Source organism: Mirounga angustirostris, unplaced genomic scaffold (assembly GCF_029215605.1).
Source record: "Mirounga angustirostris isolate CCGP_5_RB_7025 unplaced genomic scaffold, mMirAng1.0.hap1 SCAF_5, whole genome shotgun sequence".
NCBI lineage: Eukaryota > Metazoa > Chordata > Mammalia > Carnivora > Phocidae > Mirounga > Mirounga angustirostris.
Window position 1 is genome coordinate 99,596,329 of NW_026991713.1, and position 19,440 is coordinate 99,615,768.

The 19,440-nt window shown below is 54.8% G+C and overlaps 1 protein-coding gene across 3 annotated transcripts in view; it reads left to right on the plus strand.

Moving 5' to 3' along the window:
* TSPAN11 (tetraspanin 11) overlaps positions 1-19,440 on the plus strand; it is a 67,550-nt gene that overhangs the window by 33,971 nt on the left and 14,139 nt on the right. For all 3 annotated transcript variants that reach the window (XM_054507224.2, XM_045874040.3, XM_054507225.2), the window contains exon 3: positions 9,296-9,487. In XM_054507224.2, the coding sequence (XP_054363199.1) occupies positions 9,296-9,487 (192 nt within the window). The remainder of the gene's footprint in view (positions 1-9,295; positions 9,488-19,440) is intronic.

The window sequence follows — 19,440 nt, forward strand, 5'->3', positions numbered from 1 at the left end:
CCAGTCCAGAGGCATCCCGGCATTGTCCCCTGGATCCGCTGCGATTTCCTTGGAAGTAGACAGGGGACAGACTGCTGGCCCATCTCCTCCCACAGCAGAGCGCAACGTCATACATCTTGCAGTGCAAAGGCCCTGGGAACTTACCAGAATTCCCTAGGAATGGGGCGTGTCGGTGAAGTTCCCTTCCCACAAGAGAAGGGTCCTCCCCACATACACCCCCAGTCCAATTGCCAGCCCTCCACCTGAGCCCCTCTTACAAGACACGTAGCAATGCCAGTGTCTACACTGATCGGTGTTCGCAGCCCTTCCGCCTTCCTCTTAGACTCTACTGCAGAGCATCAGGGAGGGTCTTCAGACAGCTCCAGGCTCCTGCTCACTAACGCCCCTGGCTACCACCCCCACCCCTGTGCCGACACAGAGAGGGAGCCCAGACAGCAGAGGCACACTGCCTTTGCTAGGATGATTGGGTTGAACACTCATACTTCCTTTCCCCCCAAACACAGTGTTCCTTCCCTGTACATCACCTTGCCAAACTCGGTCCAAATCCAGCACAGCGAGGATGAAGAAACCCTTCCTCGTGGCAGTTATGATGCCTAGTGTTTGTGAGCCACTGCTGGATAAAGACCTTCCTCGGATTATCTCATGCGATCCTCAGATCAACCCGGAGAGTCTGGCCATTATCTTTGGCAGGGAACAGGCTCACCCAACTCAGAATCTTGCCCAGAGTCTTACAGTGGTCATAAAGCTAGCGCTGACACCCAGGCATTCTGGTCAATGATAACAACCGACAACTCCATCCCTGATGTTTATTAAGCACTGTTCTAGGTGCTTGGAATGCATCAGCGGACAGAGTCCCTAGGGTGCATGGCACCTCCTGTTGCGGGCTTCCTCTGTGGAAGGCCTTCACCTACATCATTCTGTTTCATCTTCCCAGCATCCCCACAGCCCTGAACAGCTCTATTAGAGCCCCACTGTGCAGAGGGGGGAGCAATATGCCCAAAGATCCAGAGCTGGAGCCCAGGTCTCTTTCACCCCTAAGACTACGTATGAGGCCACCAGCTCTGGGTCCTGGCCTCTCCCCCAGTGTCTTCGGGGGATACATGGATTAGTATGCCGGGAAGACTCAGGCTCAAGTTTGGGTTCAGATTCAGACCTTATTTATTTGCCATGGGACATGAGTTGCTAGGAAAGGAATTGTGACCCCTCAGAATTCATATGTTGAAGTTCTAAACCCCAAGGGTAGGCTCCTAATCCAGTAGGCTTGGTGGCCTTACCAGTAGAGAAGAGAGCTCTCTCTGTATAAACATGCACAGAGAAAAGGCCATATGAGCACACGAGGCAGTGGCTATCTGTAAGCAGGGACGGGGGTCCTTACCAACACTGAATCGGTCAGCACCTTATCGTGGGACTCCCGGCCTCCAGAACTGGGAGAGCTAGAAATACATTTCTGTTGTGGAAGCCACCCAGCTATGGGATTTGATCACGGTAACCTGAGCAGACTAAAACATTAGCCAAATCCCTCACTTTTTTGGTACTGTCATGGGCGTGTCAGAACTAGAAGAATGAGGGGTGCCGGGTGGCTCAGTCGGTTAAGCGTCTGATTCTTGGTTCCGGCTCGGGTCATGAACTTGGGGTCGTGGGATCGAGCCCCATGTCAGGTTCCACACTCACCTTCCCCTGCCCCTCCCCCCACTCGCTCGTGTGCTCTCTCTCTCTCTCTCTCTCTCAAATAAATAAATCTTTTTTAAAAGGCTGTAAGAATTAAAAGATGAACATTTGGGAAAATAGCACAGTTTCTGACACACACTTGGTGCTTGGCTCCTGTATGTAGCTCCTTCAGTGGACTAAGTTATACCTTTCTGTACGTTTGGCACTGGCTTTAAGACTCAGGATCATGGGCGCCTGGGTGGCTCAGTTGGTTAAGCGACTGCCTTTGGCTCAGGTCATGATCCTGGAGTCCCGGGATCGAGTCCCGCATCGGGCTCCCTGCTCGGCAGGGAGTCTGCTTCTCCCTCTGACCCTCCCGACCCTCCCCCTCTCATGCTCTCTGTCTCTCATTCTCTCTGTCTCAAATAAATAAATAAAATCTTTAAAAAAAAAAAAGACTCAGGATCATGACCCGAGTAAGAAATACATGGAAGCATAAGAAATGCTCACAGAAAGAATTGTTCAGAAAACCAAGCTTACCCTTACTGTGCACAATGCAGTCTATTTTCTCTTCTACTTTGTGGCATTTTGTTCTGTTTTTTGATGCAGGTTATACCCCACCAAATTTATGGCACAGCCCTAGTGGTTTACATTGCAAAGTTTCAAAACCAGAGCAGTCGGATGGTGCGAACGGCCCCTGCCGTCCACCCTAACGCAGGCAAGACGCAGGTGCAAGTTAGTGGTCACGTGCCAGGCCTGGCGGTCTTGAGCAGACTTTAAACCCTGTCTCCCCGCCTCCCAACCAACCATGTCATGCTTGCACAATTGGAAGGTCATGAATCAGTTTACACTTTGCATTGATTCTTACAACCACTCTTTAATATCTCCATTCCCATTTGGTAGAGATGAAACTGAGGCTCACATGCTTGTCAGAATCCTCTGTCACTTCTGGGTTTTCTGACTCCAATGTCCAGTGCTCTTCCCATCTGCGGAGACCACTGACCGATAATCACAGCCATAGACCCGCTGCTCTGATGCTTACTTGGAATCCAAAATGTCCCCAAGGTTCAAGGTTGAACCTGAATTAGGATGTTTCCATGGTGTGGGCATTCAGACATGCTGAATATGAAAAATCTAAGCAAGACTTAGGAAGCACCACAATGGATCCTCATCTCCTGTGCCCAGCCTCCCCCCCGCCTCTGGTTCCCCGGCCCCCAACCCTCAACCCACACCTGATCCCCCATCCTTCACCATTACCCTATCCCTGACTCCACCCCATCCCCCCTTGCATTTCGATTAACCCAGGATTGATTGGGACCATCTCACTGGGCAGGGGAGGGCCCCTTGGATACAGCTCTGGGTCAGGAACCAAAAATGTCAACACTCTCATGCCTCCTCCCTGGCCCTAAAAAGAAAATGTGATCCGGCTTCCCTACGTGGTGCCTAGGAAATGCTTTTCTTCCTTCCCATTTCCTGCACGTCTCCTTATAGCTCCCATCATCCCTGCAAATGTTGTTCCCTAATTTATTTACTTTAATTAGCTGCTTGGCTGTGTTAATAATCAAAATTTCCCCTGCCTCCCAGGAGCTATGCCAGGCTATGGGAGAATGGGGGGGGGCAAGCTCTGTGCTGCCCCAGGGTGTTGTCTGAGACATTGGTATTTTCCTTGGGAACCAGTGGGGCTTGGCCTCCAGGGAACCCCCCCCCGGATCCCTTAGAGGGGACATGGGCCAACACAGGAGGCAGAGATGGTGGAGGACTCGTGCCCCGGTGGGGCAGGGGGGTGACTTCAGGACGTCTCTCTAGGACTCCCATGGAGAGCCTAGGAAGGAAGAGCCTCTGCTCGCTTTCCTGCCAGGGGTAGAAGGCCCTTCACTTTCATATACATCATCATCCCACCGAACAGGCCTCCGCCTGCCTCCCAGGACATGTCATCTGTGACAGAATGGGTCCCGCGGTTGGTGCTTCTACGGCTCCCCTTCTTAAGATGCTGAAGTCACAGGACCCCCGTGGGGCTGAGGTCATCCCTCCCCTCAATGCTGTCCGGGTCTGCTGGGGGACAGGCTCATACTTGGTGGGGGAGGGAGGATGAACATTGGGTCTGCATGGGCCATCGTGGGTGAGACCAGTCAAGGAGGAAGCCTGTGGTGACAGCCCTGAGCAAGGTGGCTTGCTTTATGGGCAGAGGAGATTTGTATGGATCAGCAGCCTGGCCGGTAACACGGGCACCGAACTGGCCCATAGGGTTCTTGAGTTCTAGTGCGCACTTGGCCCCTGGCTGGTTACGGGACCTTGGAAAGTCACCTCTCTCTGGGCCTTTGCTTCTTCATCCAGAATATAAAAGGGGCCAGACTTGAGTCTTCCCTCTGTCCCTTCCTCCCTCCCCCCCTCCTTCCCTAGGGAGCTACCAGGCACTACGCTGTGTAGGGCTCTGCTCAGGACGCTAAAATGAGTGAGATCTCACCTAGAGGCTAAAAGGGAGACAGGCAAAGTGACGAATACAACAATACGCCGTGACACGCATCCCTCTGGACACCCGTACAAGGCGTGGAAGCCGTGGGGAGGACGGGATGATTTGCAAGACTGGGGGCAGCCTCCCTGCAGGTTCCGAGCGGGGTTTGAAGGAGGAACAGATTCAACAGCTCCAACCCTCAGCAAATCCCGTGACCTCTGCTCTCGTCATAGAAGTAGATTTCTTTGGGGAGAGAGGGAAAGCAGTGCTGTGATTTCTTTTACCAAGGACTCTTTAAAACCAAAGAGCCAAGACAAGAATGACTTGAAGCAGAAAGTGGCTTTTAGCAGGACAAGCCTAGCCTTGAAGATTCAACTCAGTCAGAACTGGTACCCAGGCCACAGGGACATGGTGGGGAGGGGCTGGGGGAAAAGCTGGCCGGCCCTGGGGGGTGTTGGTCATTAATCAAGCTCAGGCTGGAGAGGGAGCCAGGCCGAAGTTTGGGCTGGATGCAGGGGCAGGAAGCTGATGATGCAGGGGTGGGGAGGCAGGGAGCCAAAGCCAGAAGGGTGCATGGAGCTGGGTGGGGAGAACGGCTGGGGACCCGCACACTGCTGTCCCTGGGAGGAGAGTAAGGAGTCCCTAGTGACCCTGGGGGTTCTGCTCTGGGCGGATGGGGGTGCCATTTATGAGACTGACCAGGGGAGAAGGAGCTCCCAGTGTGACTCTAAATGGGCGAACACACATCCAGTTCCAAAACCTTTCCAGTCCAGCGTGGAGCTGGGCAGCTAGGAGGCACCCAGCAAACACACACAGAAGTGAAGTACATGGCCACCCCATGTGTTCCTGCCTCCCCATGTCATGGGCTTCCCTGCCACTGGAGGCAGGGGACTCTGGCCTGGGGGACCCTTCCTTATTGAGAGCCCCGCCATCCTGGCCCCTGCTCCCCGCCCCCCACCGGTCCTGCCCCCACATCCCAGCACAGAAACCCTTCAGTAGCCTGACAAAGAAAATCCTGCAATTACTTTTATATTCTCTGCCTGCTTTTGGGGGGTGGGAGGGTGCTGCCGTGATGTCTGTGAGGGCAGCCATGTGGGGCTGCTCAGGCTAATCCTCCTCCTGCTCATGTGATGACATGAGCAACATTCTGGTTCTATAGATTGGAAGTTCCTAAAATTACAAGGCATGGGTGACGTGCCATGCCCCTGCTGGACTTCCTGGGTCCTTGTTGGCAAGAAGGCCAGCTTCACTCTCTGCGGGGCTTTCTGGCTAATCGGCTACAGGCTATAGTTTTGAAAAATGTAGTTAATATTCCACAGTTTCTGTAAAGAGCCCAATACTGTTGAATCAACTCTGTGCAAATAGCGGTTGAAATAGCTCACTGGGGTCAGATCTCTCTCCGCCCCGCATCAGTCTGCCTCGCAGCTCCCCTTCCTCTGCTCTTCCTGCTGATCTGGGCAGTCTCCACACAGCTGGAGTGAAAGCCATGAACCGCTGATCCAGAAGCATCTTCCTGGAGATGTATCGGCAGAAGGTTGTCCTCCAGTACTAAGGGGACGTTTGACCCACGTGGAAGAGACCTCAGAGATATTCTCATCCCGCGGCACCATTTGACAGATGAAGAAACTGAGGCTCAGCCAAGTGAAGTGTCTGGTACCCAGGCACATGGTGAGGCAGGGGCACAGCCAGGGCTGGAGCCTAGGCCCGCTGACTTCTACGTCCCAGTCCTCCTCTGGTGACCCATTCCAACATTTAGCAGCTTTTACTGTTCCTGTCCAGACGCAAGATTGTTTTCTAAAGAGCTGACCAAGTCCCAAGATGCCCTGGAAGACTTGAAATCCTCTTGTTCCTGATGGCAAATCCCTCTCGCTGTCTCCTGCAGACAGTAACTTCTCCACCAGATGTGACACCCCAGGGGAGGGTTGGTGTCCCCACGGATATCAGAACGAGTATGAATGTGTTCCCTGGACCTCAGGGCAGTGGGTCCCTTCAGATCGCTTCCAGACCCTCCCTCATGGCTGGGGGCCATGCTGCCGCCCTGGCTGGCTTGTGGACTCTCCCGGCTTTGCTTTGCAAGATTCCAGCCCTTTCTGTGACTGGCAAGAGAGGAGCCCTCCATTAGTGGAAGCAATACTGCTCCTCTCCTGGGCTGCATTTTTTACAGCCCCCCCTCCTTCCCCTGGGAGCCCCATGGGGGGGGGTTCCCCTTTTTTCATAATAGGACTTTCATCCCTTTAGACTGGAAACTCTGCTCCTCAATTACCCCACTTTCAACCCCAAAGCAAACACCCTCGCACAGACAGGGAAAAGGATGATGGAGTTCAAGTTCTGAACAAGTGTCAAGAGCTATCCAGGCAGCTACACTCAGGGCAAGGCCCCCGAATCTTCCAGGAAGCAGCTTCTTCTGTGAGATTCAGCACAGCACCACCTCCTGGGGGAGAGGGGCAGGACACTCTGACCCTCCATTAAATATGGAACCCAAGCTTCGGTTCTCCGAGGAGCCACCTGGGAACTTAATAAAATATTCACGCCTGGATCCCACTCCCAGAGATTCCAATTGGCCTGGGGTGTGGCTTAGGTTTCTTGGAACAGAAGAAAGGAGTCTCCTGGCTGCAGGAGACTCTGCAGCCAAGGCTGAGAAATGCCACCTTCTCTGGGTGTCAAGGTGGAGGAGGCCTTAGAGACCTGTCTACACCAGGGCTCACTACGTGCTACAAGATTAGACTTCAGACCCCAGACCTGAATACGTTATTTTACGTGGCTTACCATTTCTCTGGCCAAAGTGTCCAAAGATTTCTATCAGATTTTCAGTGGGTTCCATGTCCCCCAACAGATAAAGTGTCCCCAGTTAAGCCCACACATGCCCAGATGGAGGGTCCTGAATCTGATTCTCAGCCTATGGGGTTGACAAACCTAATGGATAATGGATCATGTGTATATTTCTATAAAGAGGCTACACCCATTAAAAGATCAATGCAAAGTGGTCACATTGACTGTTTCATGCCGCTCAGAATCTCTTCCTGGCACTCTCATGTGCCTTTGATTAATAAAAAATGAGAAATGAATTATTGCTTAATTAATGCACTGTATTTGGTAGGCAAAAGCCTTCAAAATATAAGATCCACAGGAAAAAGTAATCAAAGGAGTCCTTGGTGGTTCTAGGCTGGGCATCACGAGTCTGAGATAACCCCTTTACTGGAGATAGGAAGAAACGGACTCTCTTTAGGTCACATAGCTAGCTATGAAAACTTGGGACCCTTACCCAAGCCTTTCAGTCACACTGGGGGCAGGGGACAGAAAGAACATATGCAAGCTATTTTGCTGGAAAGCCTCACTGGACACAGTTCCCCTAAATCAGACTCAGGAACTCCCTCCCTGGTCATGGAGGCTGTACGGGTCAGAGAGAGCCTACACTCACAGAGAATTTCAAAACCTATCGTAGTCCAGGATTTCACTGGATCTGAAGATACCACCAATTGTGAGATACACCGTTCTTTTCTGTACCACTAAGAAAATGTGCAGCCAAGTATAATCGTAAGATGCATCTCAGTTGTAGAGATGTTCAAGTGGGGGGACAGGGCAGGTGGGGGAGATGTGCATCATGGAATTGAAGGACTGCGGCACCTTAGCCTCTCCCATTCCATTTGGAGAGGCGCAGCTGTGTGATGTCCTTCTACCTGCTTCTCTTACCTGCTACCTGCTGGAGGTGCAGAGGAGGATAAAAAGCACATGGAAGAAAGCAGACAGATTTCAAAAGCAAAGTGAGTAGCACAGTGGACCCAGCCCAACCTGTGGAATCTGAGGACAGAAAACCTGGCTTTGAATCTCAATTCTGAAACTTTCTAATGGTGTTACCTTGAGCACATTCTTCTCTCCAAGCCTCAGTTTCTTCATCTGCAAAACAAAGCTACGTGCCCCACCCCCACCCCGCCCCGCCCCAGAACTGCAAGGCTCAGAAGAGAGAGTGCTGGGCTGCAGGATGTAGGTGCCTCGGGCACGGTAAGTGCCCAGAACCACCTTCTGCTCACTCAGCTGACGCTTGTGAGTGCCGGGAACAGACACTGAAATGTCAGGGTGGGTTACGCAGAGTCATTCTGGGATGGACGGGAGCCCCTTGTGTGCATGGACCCAGCCAGGGAAGCTTGTGGAGCTTTTGATACACTTGAGGGAGATTCGCCACCCATCTGAGGAAGAGAACCCACCTTTAAGTGAGGCAGGGAGACTAGAGGCCACACAGAAGTCTGCCTTCCCAGGAGCAGAAGGCAGAGATGGTCAGAGGTCCCAGGGGTCCTGCCCCCCACCAACACCCTGGGCAGACAGCCTAATACTGCCCCATCCGGCACCTTGAGGACACACACACGCACACGCACACACGCACGCACACACTTCTGCTGAGCATACAAGTCACAGAAAGGGTCATTCAGCCTCCGTGCAGAAAGAACCAGGCCAGAGAGGCATCCCAGCTCCGTGCCCCAGGTACCCTTCCTAGGGAGCCATCGGCCTGACCTGCCAGTCAGCAGTGCCCTGTCCCTGCCTCCTTCTCGGGGCTGGAAGAAAATGGGACCGTTAGCAAGGAAGAAATCTCTCCCAGTCCTCCTGCTGCCTCAGACCGACTCCAGCTTGTGCAGCGTGTGTCCGTTCAGTGGTGGAGGGAGGCAGGGTGGCTCTGAGTTCGAGTCCTGACCCTGCCGCTGCCCCTAACTACCCCTAACGGTCCCTGACCAGAGGCAGGACCTTGGGCAGTTGGCCTTTCCTCTGTGGGCCACAGTTTTGTCATCTGTAGATAAGATGAGAAGCCCTGGCGTGCTCCCCACATGGACAAACATAAGGCTGAAATGGGGCACATATGAACATGCCCTACCGGGAAACGTGGGCCAGCCCAAGGAGCACTGGGGGAGGAAGGGCATTGCATTTCCTGGGGACACAATATGGTAAGAAGTACGGACTTGGGAATCAGCCTCAGATTCAAAATCGGTTCCTGCCACTTGCTTAGGTGTGTGACTGTGGACGAGTCTCCTAACTTCTCCACGCCTCAGTTTCCTCATCTGTGGAATGGGTGACCAAACTATTCCCTCGGGCTCTTTGAAGGACTGAATGAGATGGTGCATAAAAAGCGCCTGGAGCGTGGTGGGCGCTCTATCGATGGCAGCTGTGGACCTGCGGCGGCCACCTGCCCTGACCTGGGCTTTCCTGCAGGTGGGCGGGGCCGCCGTCATGGCCGTGGGCGTCTGGACCCTGGTGGAGAAGAGCGGCTACCTCAGCGTCCTGGCCTCCAGCACCTTCGCCGCGTCCGCCTACATCCTCATCTTTGCAGGGGCCCTTGTCATGGTGACGGGCTTCCTGGGCTTCGGCGCCATCATCCGGGAGGACAGGAGCTGCCTCTCCATGGTGAGTGCCCTGCTGGCGCCCCCAGCCCGCATTCCGTCCCCACATCGTGCTCCTGTACTGAGAACCACCCCCATGCCGTGGAGGCCCCTGGAATGGAGGCCTCGGGGAAGCCAGAGAGGGATGGTCACCCTGGGGTCTGGTGTTGGCCACAGTCTCTAGGTTCTTAGCACCTAAGCCAGTCTTGGTGGCCCCTTTACCCTACCTTTCCACCTCCCTCCTCCCCCTCCTCGTCCTCCTCCTTCCCCTCCTCGTCCTCCTCCACCTTCTACTTCCAGATTTTATCACACCGCTTTTCAAAGATATGCAGAAATGAATGTGATAATGAAGCACCCTGTCCCATCACCCACACTCAACAACTACCATCTTCTGGTTCATTTGTCCCCTCCCTACTCCCTCTCCCCGCTTGGCTCCCAGACAGCAAGTGGTCTGTAACATTTCAGTGTGTCTCCCTCGAACGAAAGGGTCCTTCTTTAGAAAACATGACAACACCATGATCACATCAAAAAAATTACCAGTCATTCCTTAATATCATGAAATAACCAGGCAGTTTCAAATTTCCCCAATTGACCCATAAACTGTTCTTTTCTTTTTGCAGTTTGTTTGACTCGAAACCTAAATTAGGTCTGTGTATTAAGAGTGGGCAATTTGTCTCCCGAGTCTCTTTCAGGCTCTTAGTTGCACCACCCCTCTCTCTCTTTCTCTCTCTCTCCCCCCCATCTCTCTCTCTCTCTCTCACCTTCTTTGCAATTTATTTGTTGAAGGAACCAGGTCATCTGTCTTATGGATTTTCTGATTATATCCTTGTGACGTTGTTTAACATGTTCTCCTGATAGTTGAATCTAGAAGCTTGATCAGACACAGGCTTGGTTGTCGGGGCAAGAGGATGTCACAGGTGATGCTATGGGCAGCACAGGCTCCTTGAAGCTGGGAAGACTGTCCATCCAGAGCCGGCTAATTGTGCCGGGAAAGGAAGCCAGGGCGGGACTGGCCGGGGCAGAAGCCAGACCCACCCCCTTGCACTGTTGGCCAGGGCAGGCTCCCTGGTGCCTGGGTGGAGCCTCCCGCATTTGATCTCCTCCCAAAGGCCAAGCCCAGTGGGAGCAGGGGAGGCTACAGAACATGTGGACTTAGCAGGGAAGGGCCTGAGCCAGAACGAGCCCGAGTGTCCATGAGAAATCAGGTTGAGCCTGAATGGAATCAGGTCACAGGAAGGAACCTCGAAGGCTGTGCTCTCCCGCCCTGCTTCCCTGTAGCCTTTGCACATCCAACCAAGAAAGCAGGAGACGACGGGGGTGCCGTCCCTGAAGCCTCTCTCACCGGTGGTGACCTAGTGTTTTAGCTGTGGATATAAAAGTGCTGTGTACAGGCTCAGTAGGATGACTCTCCCCTGCCTAGGGAAAGCTCTTTCATCCTGCTCTGAGGATAGCCCAGAGCCAAGACGCAGGTCACATGGATGGTGGCACCCCAGACGGGTAAAGTCCCACAGGGGACCAGCCACCAGAGCGCGGGCTTTGACGTGAGCAGTGGGACGTGGCAGTGGGACGGCTGGGCCCCTCGCCAGCCGCACACCTGCCAGCCCCCCTCACGTGGCCAGGCGTGAGCCCTCGCCAGCCTGCTGGACATCCTGATCGTGGGCGGCATCAGCTGAGTGGAGTCCCTAGGCGTGTGGTATGGGCCGGGCAAGATGCTCCAGCCCTGATGGGGACTGAGGCTTACGGGGACCGGTGCTGCTGGGCCCAGAGCGATCCTCTTCCCTACATTCTCAGTGGGTCTACCTTTCCTCTGCTCAGCCCTGACCCTTTAGGACATGGGGCCTTCAACTTGGCCTCAGGCTTCAGGCTGAGCCCTGTGGCCCACGGAGGCAGGCTGCTGAGCCGTGTGATCACCAGCCCTTCCTTCCACAAGCTGATCTTATTGTGGAAGAGACGGGACGCACCTCTACAGTCCAGGAAGGAAGGCCGAGGCCCTCACTTGGGAACCTTCCTTTTCACTCAGAGTCGTCTGTCTTGGCTCTAAAGGAGCCCCTAAGACCAGTGGTCCCCTACAGCCCTGGGAAACAGCCCCCTGCTTTCCACCCAGGGCGCAATAACACGAATGGACACTGCGCACTGAGAGCCACCTCCCTCTGTCCTTAACACAGCAGCCCTGCAAAGCCACAGCCCCTGTGAAGTCTGCACCAGGCACTGTTCTAAACACTGTTGCATTTGCTTGTTTCAGCCTCACCCAGGCCTATGAGGTATTTACTCTCTCGGCATGCATTTTAGGGGAGGAAGCTGGGCCGCAGAGAGGTGAAACCATTTCCCGGAGGCCATACTGCAGTGAGCAGCTGGGTCTGCCTCCCGGGCCAGAGTTCGTACCCCCCCAGCCAGCCTGCCTCGGGGAGGCATTATTCACCCCACCGTTCCGATGAGCAAGCTGGCCCAGGAGGTGCGGAGCGAGTAAGTGCCGGAGCTGAACTGTGAAGCCCAGTCTGTTAGAATTGCCAACAAGAATACACATCCCAGGGAGGCCCGGCAGGATGGGAGGCAGAGGGACGGGAGGCCAAGGGGAGTAATGTGGGCAGAGGGGCGCGCCGTCCTCCGTATCTGTGGATGTCCGCACAGAGTAGCTGCTCCCAGAGATCTGTGTGGGTATAAGAGGGAGCTCCCGCAGGGCGCAGCCAGAATCCTAGGGCAGGAGACTGGGGGGCGGGGGGTGGGCACCCTAGAAGTTCCTTGCACTCGTTATAGTATGGAAATAACAGTGTGTGTCAGCGCATGCCCCGGGTAGAAGGGAACTTGAGGGCCATTGGGTCCAACACTCCATCCAGACATTTCAGTCTGAAGACAGTGGGCCACCTAGGCATTAATGGGGGATGCTCAGCCTTCTCGGCTCCTTTGGAGACCAGTCCAATCATAAGAGCTCCTCCCCTTGGCAGCCTCAAAGATCAGAAGGAAAGCCTAAGGGTCAGTAACTGGCAGCCTTCTGCTCTGCGACTCACCCATCACAGCCCCCTCGTCTTTACTCCCTTCCTCTACCATCCATTAGCAAGTTCTGCCCACCCTCCAGGCCCGCCATCAAGAAAACTGATGTCCCCAGCATCCAGTCACAGCCTGCCTGGGGGGACCAAGCTCTGTACCCAGGGCTGTGCAGGGAAGATGCAGGGAATTCTGGAAGGCCAGGGCCTCTGGCTTGCCTGCAGGACGGCGCACATGTACCTCTCAGCTCGCCCTTCTGAGTTTCAGAGGGTCAACAAACTAGAGGCTTTCTCATCCCCCTGGGCCTTGAGGCAGAGCTGGGGGCACAGGGGCTGCTGGGAAGGCTGGTGCTAGACAGCCTCCTTCTTCTCAGCCCCCTTTACCCCCTCCCCCCCGGCCTGCTCTCACTTCCATCGCAACAGAACTTATCCAACACCTCCACCTCTGTGGTGTGACACCAACCAGACACATGACCAGCTTGGAAGCGAGGGCAGGGAAAAGTGCCCAGGCACAGCTGCCGGCCCAGGGGTCCGGGGGCAGCAGGCTAGCAAAGAGCAGACTCGAATCCTGAAACCTTCTCCCTTCGCTTTTCCCCGCCAACCCTCTGGAAGAACCAAAGATAGAACCGTCCTGAGGACAGAACACAGGTGAAGCAGTGGTTCTGAGTCACCCACATCCTGGCCAGTCAGCCCCCGAGTCATTGAGCACTTGACTGTTTCACCAAAAAGGTGGCTAAGACAAGTAGGACATTTTCAACCCAGGCTCCCGTTTGGGGGCAGGCAATGTGGTGAAGGCAGTTTGAAAGCGTTCTGTGGTTCCTGGAGGCTCCTTGCTGTTCTCATTTCATTTCTCCCCCTCCTTGTCTAACTTCCCTTTGAAATCTTTCATCAGCTAAAGGCTGAAGGAAACTCCAAAGGAGGAATGCAGTGAGTCTGGCTCTGCACAAAGTGGTCCCCAAAGAGGAAAGGGAAAGATGAAAGACTGGGCATCTGAGTGATGTGCGCCCAGCCTGGATCAGGTGGAGGGCCAAGCCGGACATCCAATGTTCCCCAAGAACGAGCCGGGATGGGATGGGGTGGGGTGGCCCTGCTCACATGGCGCGATGTCCGTCCTGGTCCGAGCCCTTCCTCCTAGCACATCTGCAGCCCCTAAAGTCACTTTCCCAAGAAGGAAGCATTCATCAGGGACAGGAATAGCACATCTTTGCTGGCGCTGAAACGTGGCCGGTGTGGCATGGGAAATCTGCGGAGGGGAAAGGGAATGGGGTTTAAATTATTCACGCCAGATCTTTTGTTTTAGCGAAGGCTGCATGCGGGAGCCAGATAATTCAGGCCATCTAAGCCTAAGGCCGGTGACCAGGACAGATGCCACCCTGATCAAAAGGGATATTTTTAGAGTTTTGAATACGGGCTCTGAAAACTTTTATATCTTAAGCCAAATGAAGATGATAATGGATAGTTCAGGCTAAACTGGGTCCTCGTCAGGGGCTCTTTTATATTGAGGGGATGGATTAGAGCGTAAGAAGTGCTAGAACCAATTTCTGAAAATGAGGAGACCCCAGATTGCAACACTTCCATCAAGTATATTAAGAGCTGGTTAACCAGGGCAAGAAGGTCTAGAATCAAGGACTGTGGTTCAAAAGCACCTTGTAGCATAGCTTGCCCAACTCACTCTGGGACTCAGGAAGGTCGCTCGGCCACTTCTGGCCACCTTGGGATCCCTATCTTTATCTGGGGGTAAGGTATGACGAGAATGAGGGAGTGTTCTAAAGAGGAAACGAGTCACCACATTATATAAAGATCATCAAATGTGGCTATAATTATCATTTACATCACCATCACCATGACCAAGCTCCTTTGAGAAGGAACCTAAATAAATGAAGTTATTCTTAGGGCCATTACTCCCAGGGTCCCCACAGCTTGGACGGGACCACTTCCTTGATGGGAGCTGGTCATGGAGGAAGGCTCCCAATGCCCAGGGAGAGGGAGGGAGTTGACCGCATCTCCCCATTGCTCATTTCTCAGCCTCACCTTACTTTGTCAGTGTCCATCGACCACCCAGACAGGGTGGTGGTGGCACTTTGACCTTTGAGTCAGCTGCCCACATGCTTCAAAAGAATGGATCCTGCAGCCAGGGCTTTTGAGAACCCCGACTCCTCTCCATCAGAGCAAGAGAGCCTTTCCTGGCCCTGCATGGTTTGGTGCAGTGGAGGCAGGGAAGTGGACAAGATGACTCTTGCCAAGGCTCCTCGTGGAGAAGTAGGATGCAGATACCCTTAAGAGTCTGCCTTGAGGCAAGAGGGCTGCTCGAAAGACCCATTCAGTCAGTCAGCCTGTGCCCTGCCTCTCCCAGCTGGGACCTGCTGAGGTCCTTCGAGAAAGGCCTGTTCCGTGCCGGACAACCACACAGCTGCCTGATGGAACATGGTCCCTCTTCCTCTCAAGACCTCGGCAAGTCTTTCCCATCAGCCTCCTTCTCAATGGTCTTACTTAATTAGGGGGCTGTGCAGAAGGGACTGCCAGGCCGCTTAGACACAAACTCTCCACTTACCTCCTGAGCAGAAGAGAGAAAGAGACTTGCCTTAGCCAGGAACTGGCAAAGCCTGGTCAACACCCAAGTCTTGGTCCAGGGCCTTTTCTGCTGCCCCAGGCAGCTTTGCACACCTCCCCCTTTGGATGCTTCCAGCACAGGGAATGGGCATTCACCTTGTGTGTGTCAGGACCTATGCTTTGCATTCCAGGTGAAAAACGAAGCCCTTTGAGAACTGGGGGTCAGTTACCCAGCTGCCTGTCACGTGATCTGCTCAAAAGTGAAGGTCAAGCTTCAGGCTGCAGATAGTGTGGCAGAGAGCAGCTTGTTAGTGCACCAAAGACAATGTGTTGGTCCAGCTGGAGAAAGTTCAACTTAGTTGTGTGTAGGTCAGTGATCACCCCATAGTGGGGGCTCAGAGCAGGGCTGACCGAGGAGGCTCAGAGACATTTTGTGTTCACGAGTGCACGTGCGTGTGTGCGTGCACGTGAGTCTGTGTGTGTCGCAGAAGGGTAGGGGGTGGCTACTAAACATCATCTGTTTGTATCCCAAATCCAAGAGTTTACTTAGCTCAGGATGACTCCCTCTCTGTCATTCGGTTCCTGCTTCTTTCCTTAACAGATTCCGAGTTTAGCCCATGACAGGAAGGAGACATGCCAGAGTCCCTCTCCCCTAATGAAGCCCAGTCTGGCCCTGATGACTGGGGGTGCGGGGTATCTGAACCCCAGATAGCCCTTCACAACTTACTTGGAAGCCCATGTGTTCACACAGGTGTTTCTACCTTCCCGGTGACATTTCCCTCCCACTGGTGTTAAAGTGTATCTTATTGCAGAGGCACACACCCAGCAAGGAAAACTGGTCCTGAGTGGACACTCTCCTCCTCCTGAGGCCCCAGGCCCGTGGCTAGTGAGGCCGAGGCAGTGGAGACTGTCGAACTCTGAGAGGTTCCTGCCCCGCCGAGAGCCCTGGGTGGAGGCAGAACACAGGGCACCCCCCCTTCCCATTGCGGAGGCGAGGTTTCTGATCCACACCTCGTTCCCACCGTGGAGCCGCGGGCCTCCCTGCGCCCCTGGGTCTGGGACAGGAGTGGCGGCTGCCCAGCCTTCTGGACGTGCTCCTCCCCTGCCAGGTCCTGGCACTGCCTTTGGGAAGTCCATGCCTCCGTATTGGCATGCAGCGCCCCACTCCATCTCCCCACACATCACACGGAGGTTTAGGGGAGTTTACAGTTACTGAAAAATAAGACCCAGGAGACAGAGAGATGGCAGCAAAAGGTCTCCTTCATTACTAATGAAGCTGATTGGAGTATGTGGCTTTCTAGCTGCCGCCAGAGCCTTAGCAGCTCGTCAGCTCCGGTCAAGACAGGCTCGCTCGCCTTTCTAAGAACTGCCCCCACTAAACTCACTGCGTGCTGGCGAGCAGAGAATGTGGCATCCTGAGGACAGGCTGTCCCCGAGGTGAAGGAGGAAGGCCCACTCACCAGCGAGGACAAGCAATGAGTAAGGAGGGGAGAAGCTGTGGGGGAGGGGGTTGTCCCTCCAGCTGTCCCTGCAGGGAAGCAGGAGGCCAGGACAGAGGCAAAGCCCCTATACCACACGGCACAGACTGATGAAGCTGCAGCACTGAGGCGTTTTTCCCATCTAAGCCCCACATTTTATGCAGAAGGCCCAGAGAGGGTGAGTGATTCGCCCAGCGTCACACAGCATCTTGTCCCAGAGGCAAGCTGGACCCAGACCGCTAGGCCAGGGCACCTTGTGTGGCATTACTCTTCTCTGACCAGCACCATCCTGGGTTCAAGATCCACCTCTCTCAGGCTGCAGCGGATGGAAGTGATCACTGCCTGCCTGTTGGCAGCAAATTTTCCGTGCGGGGTGGGTCTTACAGCCACTCAACTGCCACCACCTCCCCGCCACGGTGTCTGCAACTCATTCTCCATGTTCCGTCGATAGGGCTGCCATCAACCACAACAAGCAGGTCTAGCCCATTCCCAGAATTCTCTGCTCTGCTGGGCACAAGGCAGGATAAGCAGGGAAGACACGCATGGGCCTACAGCCCAGTTCTTGGCTTGGAGTCTAGTGAGGAACACGAGACACCTGTATCCAAAGACAAAGAACCCTCTGGGTAGTTTCAATTCCTGTTTCCATCTGGTCAGAGCCTCTGACCTCTCTGAACCCCAGGAATTTTCTAACCTCCAGGCTTGGTACAAATTTCTCCTGCTCAGCCTTCCCGTGTAGCCAACCCAGTCCTAGAATTACCGTCGCCAGGCCCATCCGTGGTCCTGCTTTGGCCCCATGCACAATCTCATTTGTTCCTGGCGCATGCACAGGTGCCTACCAGCTGCGCCCCATCTCTCCCACAGCCTGGGAGAAGACACCAACGGGAACGTCTAGGTCCTTCTGGGGGACAGCCGGAGGCAGCCGTCAGCCATTTCCCCCGTGCCCAATCCTGCAGGCAGCAGCCTGTCCTGAGTTCCCTGGGCCGCGACCCCTGAGGAGTCTGGCTTCATCCTGCCCCCCAGGTGGAGGGGCTGGGTGGCGGGGGCTGTGAGCCCTGGGCCGGGGCCCGCAGGGGTAGAGGTCACCGTCCTCCTCCCAACAGTGACATCTCCATCTTGAGGCTCTCAAACCCACATCCTTTCTTTTCTGCACGAACAGTCAGGCAGCAGCACCTCTGAGCCCTGCCTGCCTCCAGCTGGTGGTTAACAGTCAGAAAATAATGTGCCCCGAGGTCCTAGCCGCTCCACCAGCTGGCTCCATCTTTTCCTGTTTGGCCTTGGCTGCTTGCAGCTCCCTGACCCTGCTGCAACCTGCCACTGGCGCCCTCCCTCTCTCACCCAGCCATGCTGGGAGCCTTTGGCGGGCCCTTCTCCCTGCAACTCAACCTCGGCAGCAGCTGGAGTCTCCGCTCCTCTTCCCTGGCCACGCTGCTCTGAGAAGGGGCGGGGGCCCCCACCTGCCTGCACGCCACGCCTGCTCAGTTTTCAGTGGAGACTGTCGTGCAGAATAGTGGAGGAGGCAGGGGACGAACGCTCCAGAGTCAGCCCAATGAGGAGTTCCAAAAGTCCAACCATATAAAGTTCTTAAAACTTCCTGCAGGGAGGGCGCCAGCTGGGGCCGAGCTGCCTGGGCTCATAGCCCCCGTGAGTCTGCCCCAGAAACTGTATCTGGGGCCCAGCTTGCCCCGATGCAGCGTCAGTCCATCTGAAGGTGCAATTGCTAATTAATCACCTGAATGGCACCATGAGAAATGTTTCCACACAGCTTCTGCAGAGCTCCTCATTAAAGAAAGTACTGGTTTGGTTCAGAGAGTGCTGTGCTGTTCTAGGTTCCTTTTGGATCTGTAGCTTTAGAAAATATCCGACTCTGCTTCTAGTCCAAACTGTACCATTAAAAAATTAAAGGAAAAAAAAAAGGTAGATGGTACAGAGGGAAGATGAATGTTTGGGTCCCCTTCTGTGTTTACCAAACTGTTTCCTTCGATGTTTGGGGTCCACTGTGGCAGAGTTTGGAGTGGCCTAGTTCTTATGGAGGGCTCTGGGGCCAAGGCTACAAGAACTTCCTTTAGAAGTGTCATTCCTGGTTTCTCTCAGACCAAACCTCAGTGGTTGCTTCTGGAAGGACGGGCGGGGGCGGGGGGTGGGGGACAGCCCTGTGTGCAGGGGCCAGCCAGTCACAAAAATTGAAGTGAGGCTAGAGGTCGGGGAGGAGTTAGGGCAGGGTGGGTCCAGTTCACACCAAGTTTCCCCGGGGACTGTGAGGACGGAACAAGATACAGGTCAGAGCAAGGGGGCAAACGAGGATCAAAGGCCCCGTAGTACTGGGGAGTAGGACACACGGGAGACCCAGGAGTCCGAGGGAGGTTCAAGAACGAGGATGTCCGCAGTGAGGTCATGGTCAGGAACTTCTGGCACAGGGGGGCTTTGGGGAGGCCTCGCCTGAGCTGAAACTTGATGGCCAATGACGTGTGACACAGACACGGTCGGGACAGCGAGTCCCAGGCACTGGCACAGAGAATGGCACTGAGGCCCACGGCCTCGCTGGTACGCGGGACACTGTGCACGCACACGGGGAGTGCTGGGGAGTGCCGCACAGCCGGGGAGGCCGCTGGGCTCTGAGCTTAGAGCCGTGGCCATGATCGCAGCACAGGCATGGGGGGGGTGGGGGGCGAGCAGGCAGAAGCCACTGCTGAGGACGGAGGGGAGCCTGCCCAGTGGCACTGGGGGCTTTGGGCCACGTAGCTAACTGTATCCACCCCAGGTGTTCACGGTGAGCCCCTCCCTCCCATCGCTGTTTAGTGGGGACGATACACACAGCGGGTTGGCGTGCAGGCTCTGCAGCTGGACTCTCTGGGTTCGGCTTCTGGGCTCAGCCATGCTCTTGCCGTGTGACCTGAGACCAGCTACTTTGCCTCCCCGTGCACGCGTCTCGGGGTTCCCGGGAGGCTAACGCGGTGCTCACCCGGCCACGC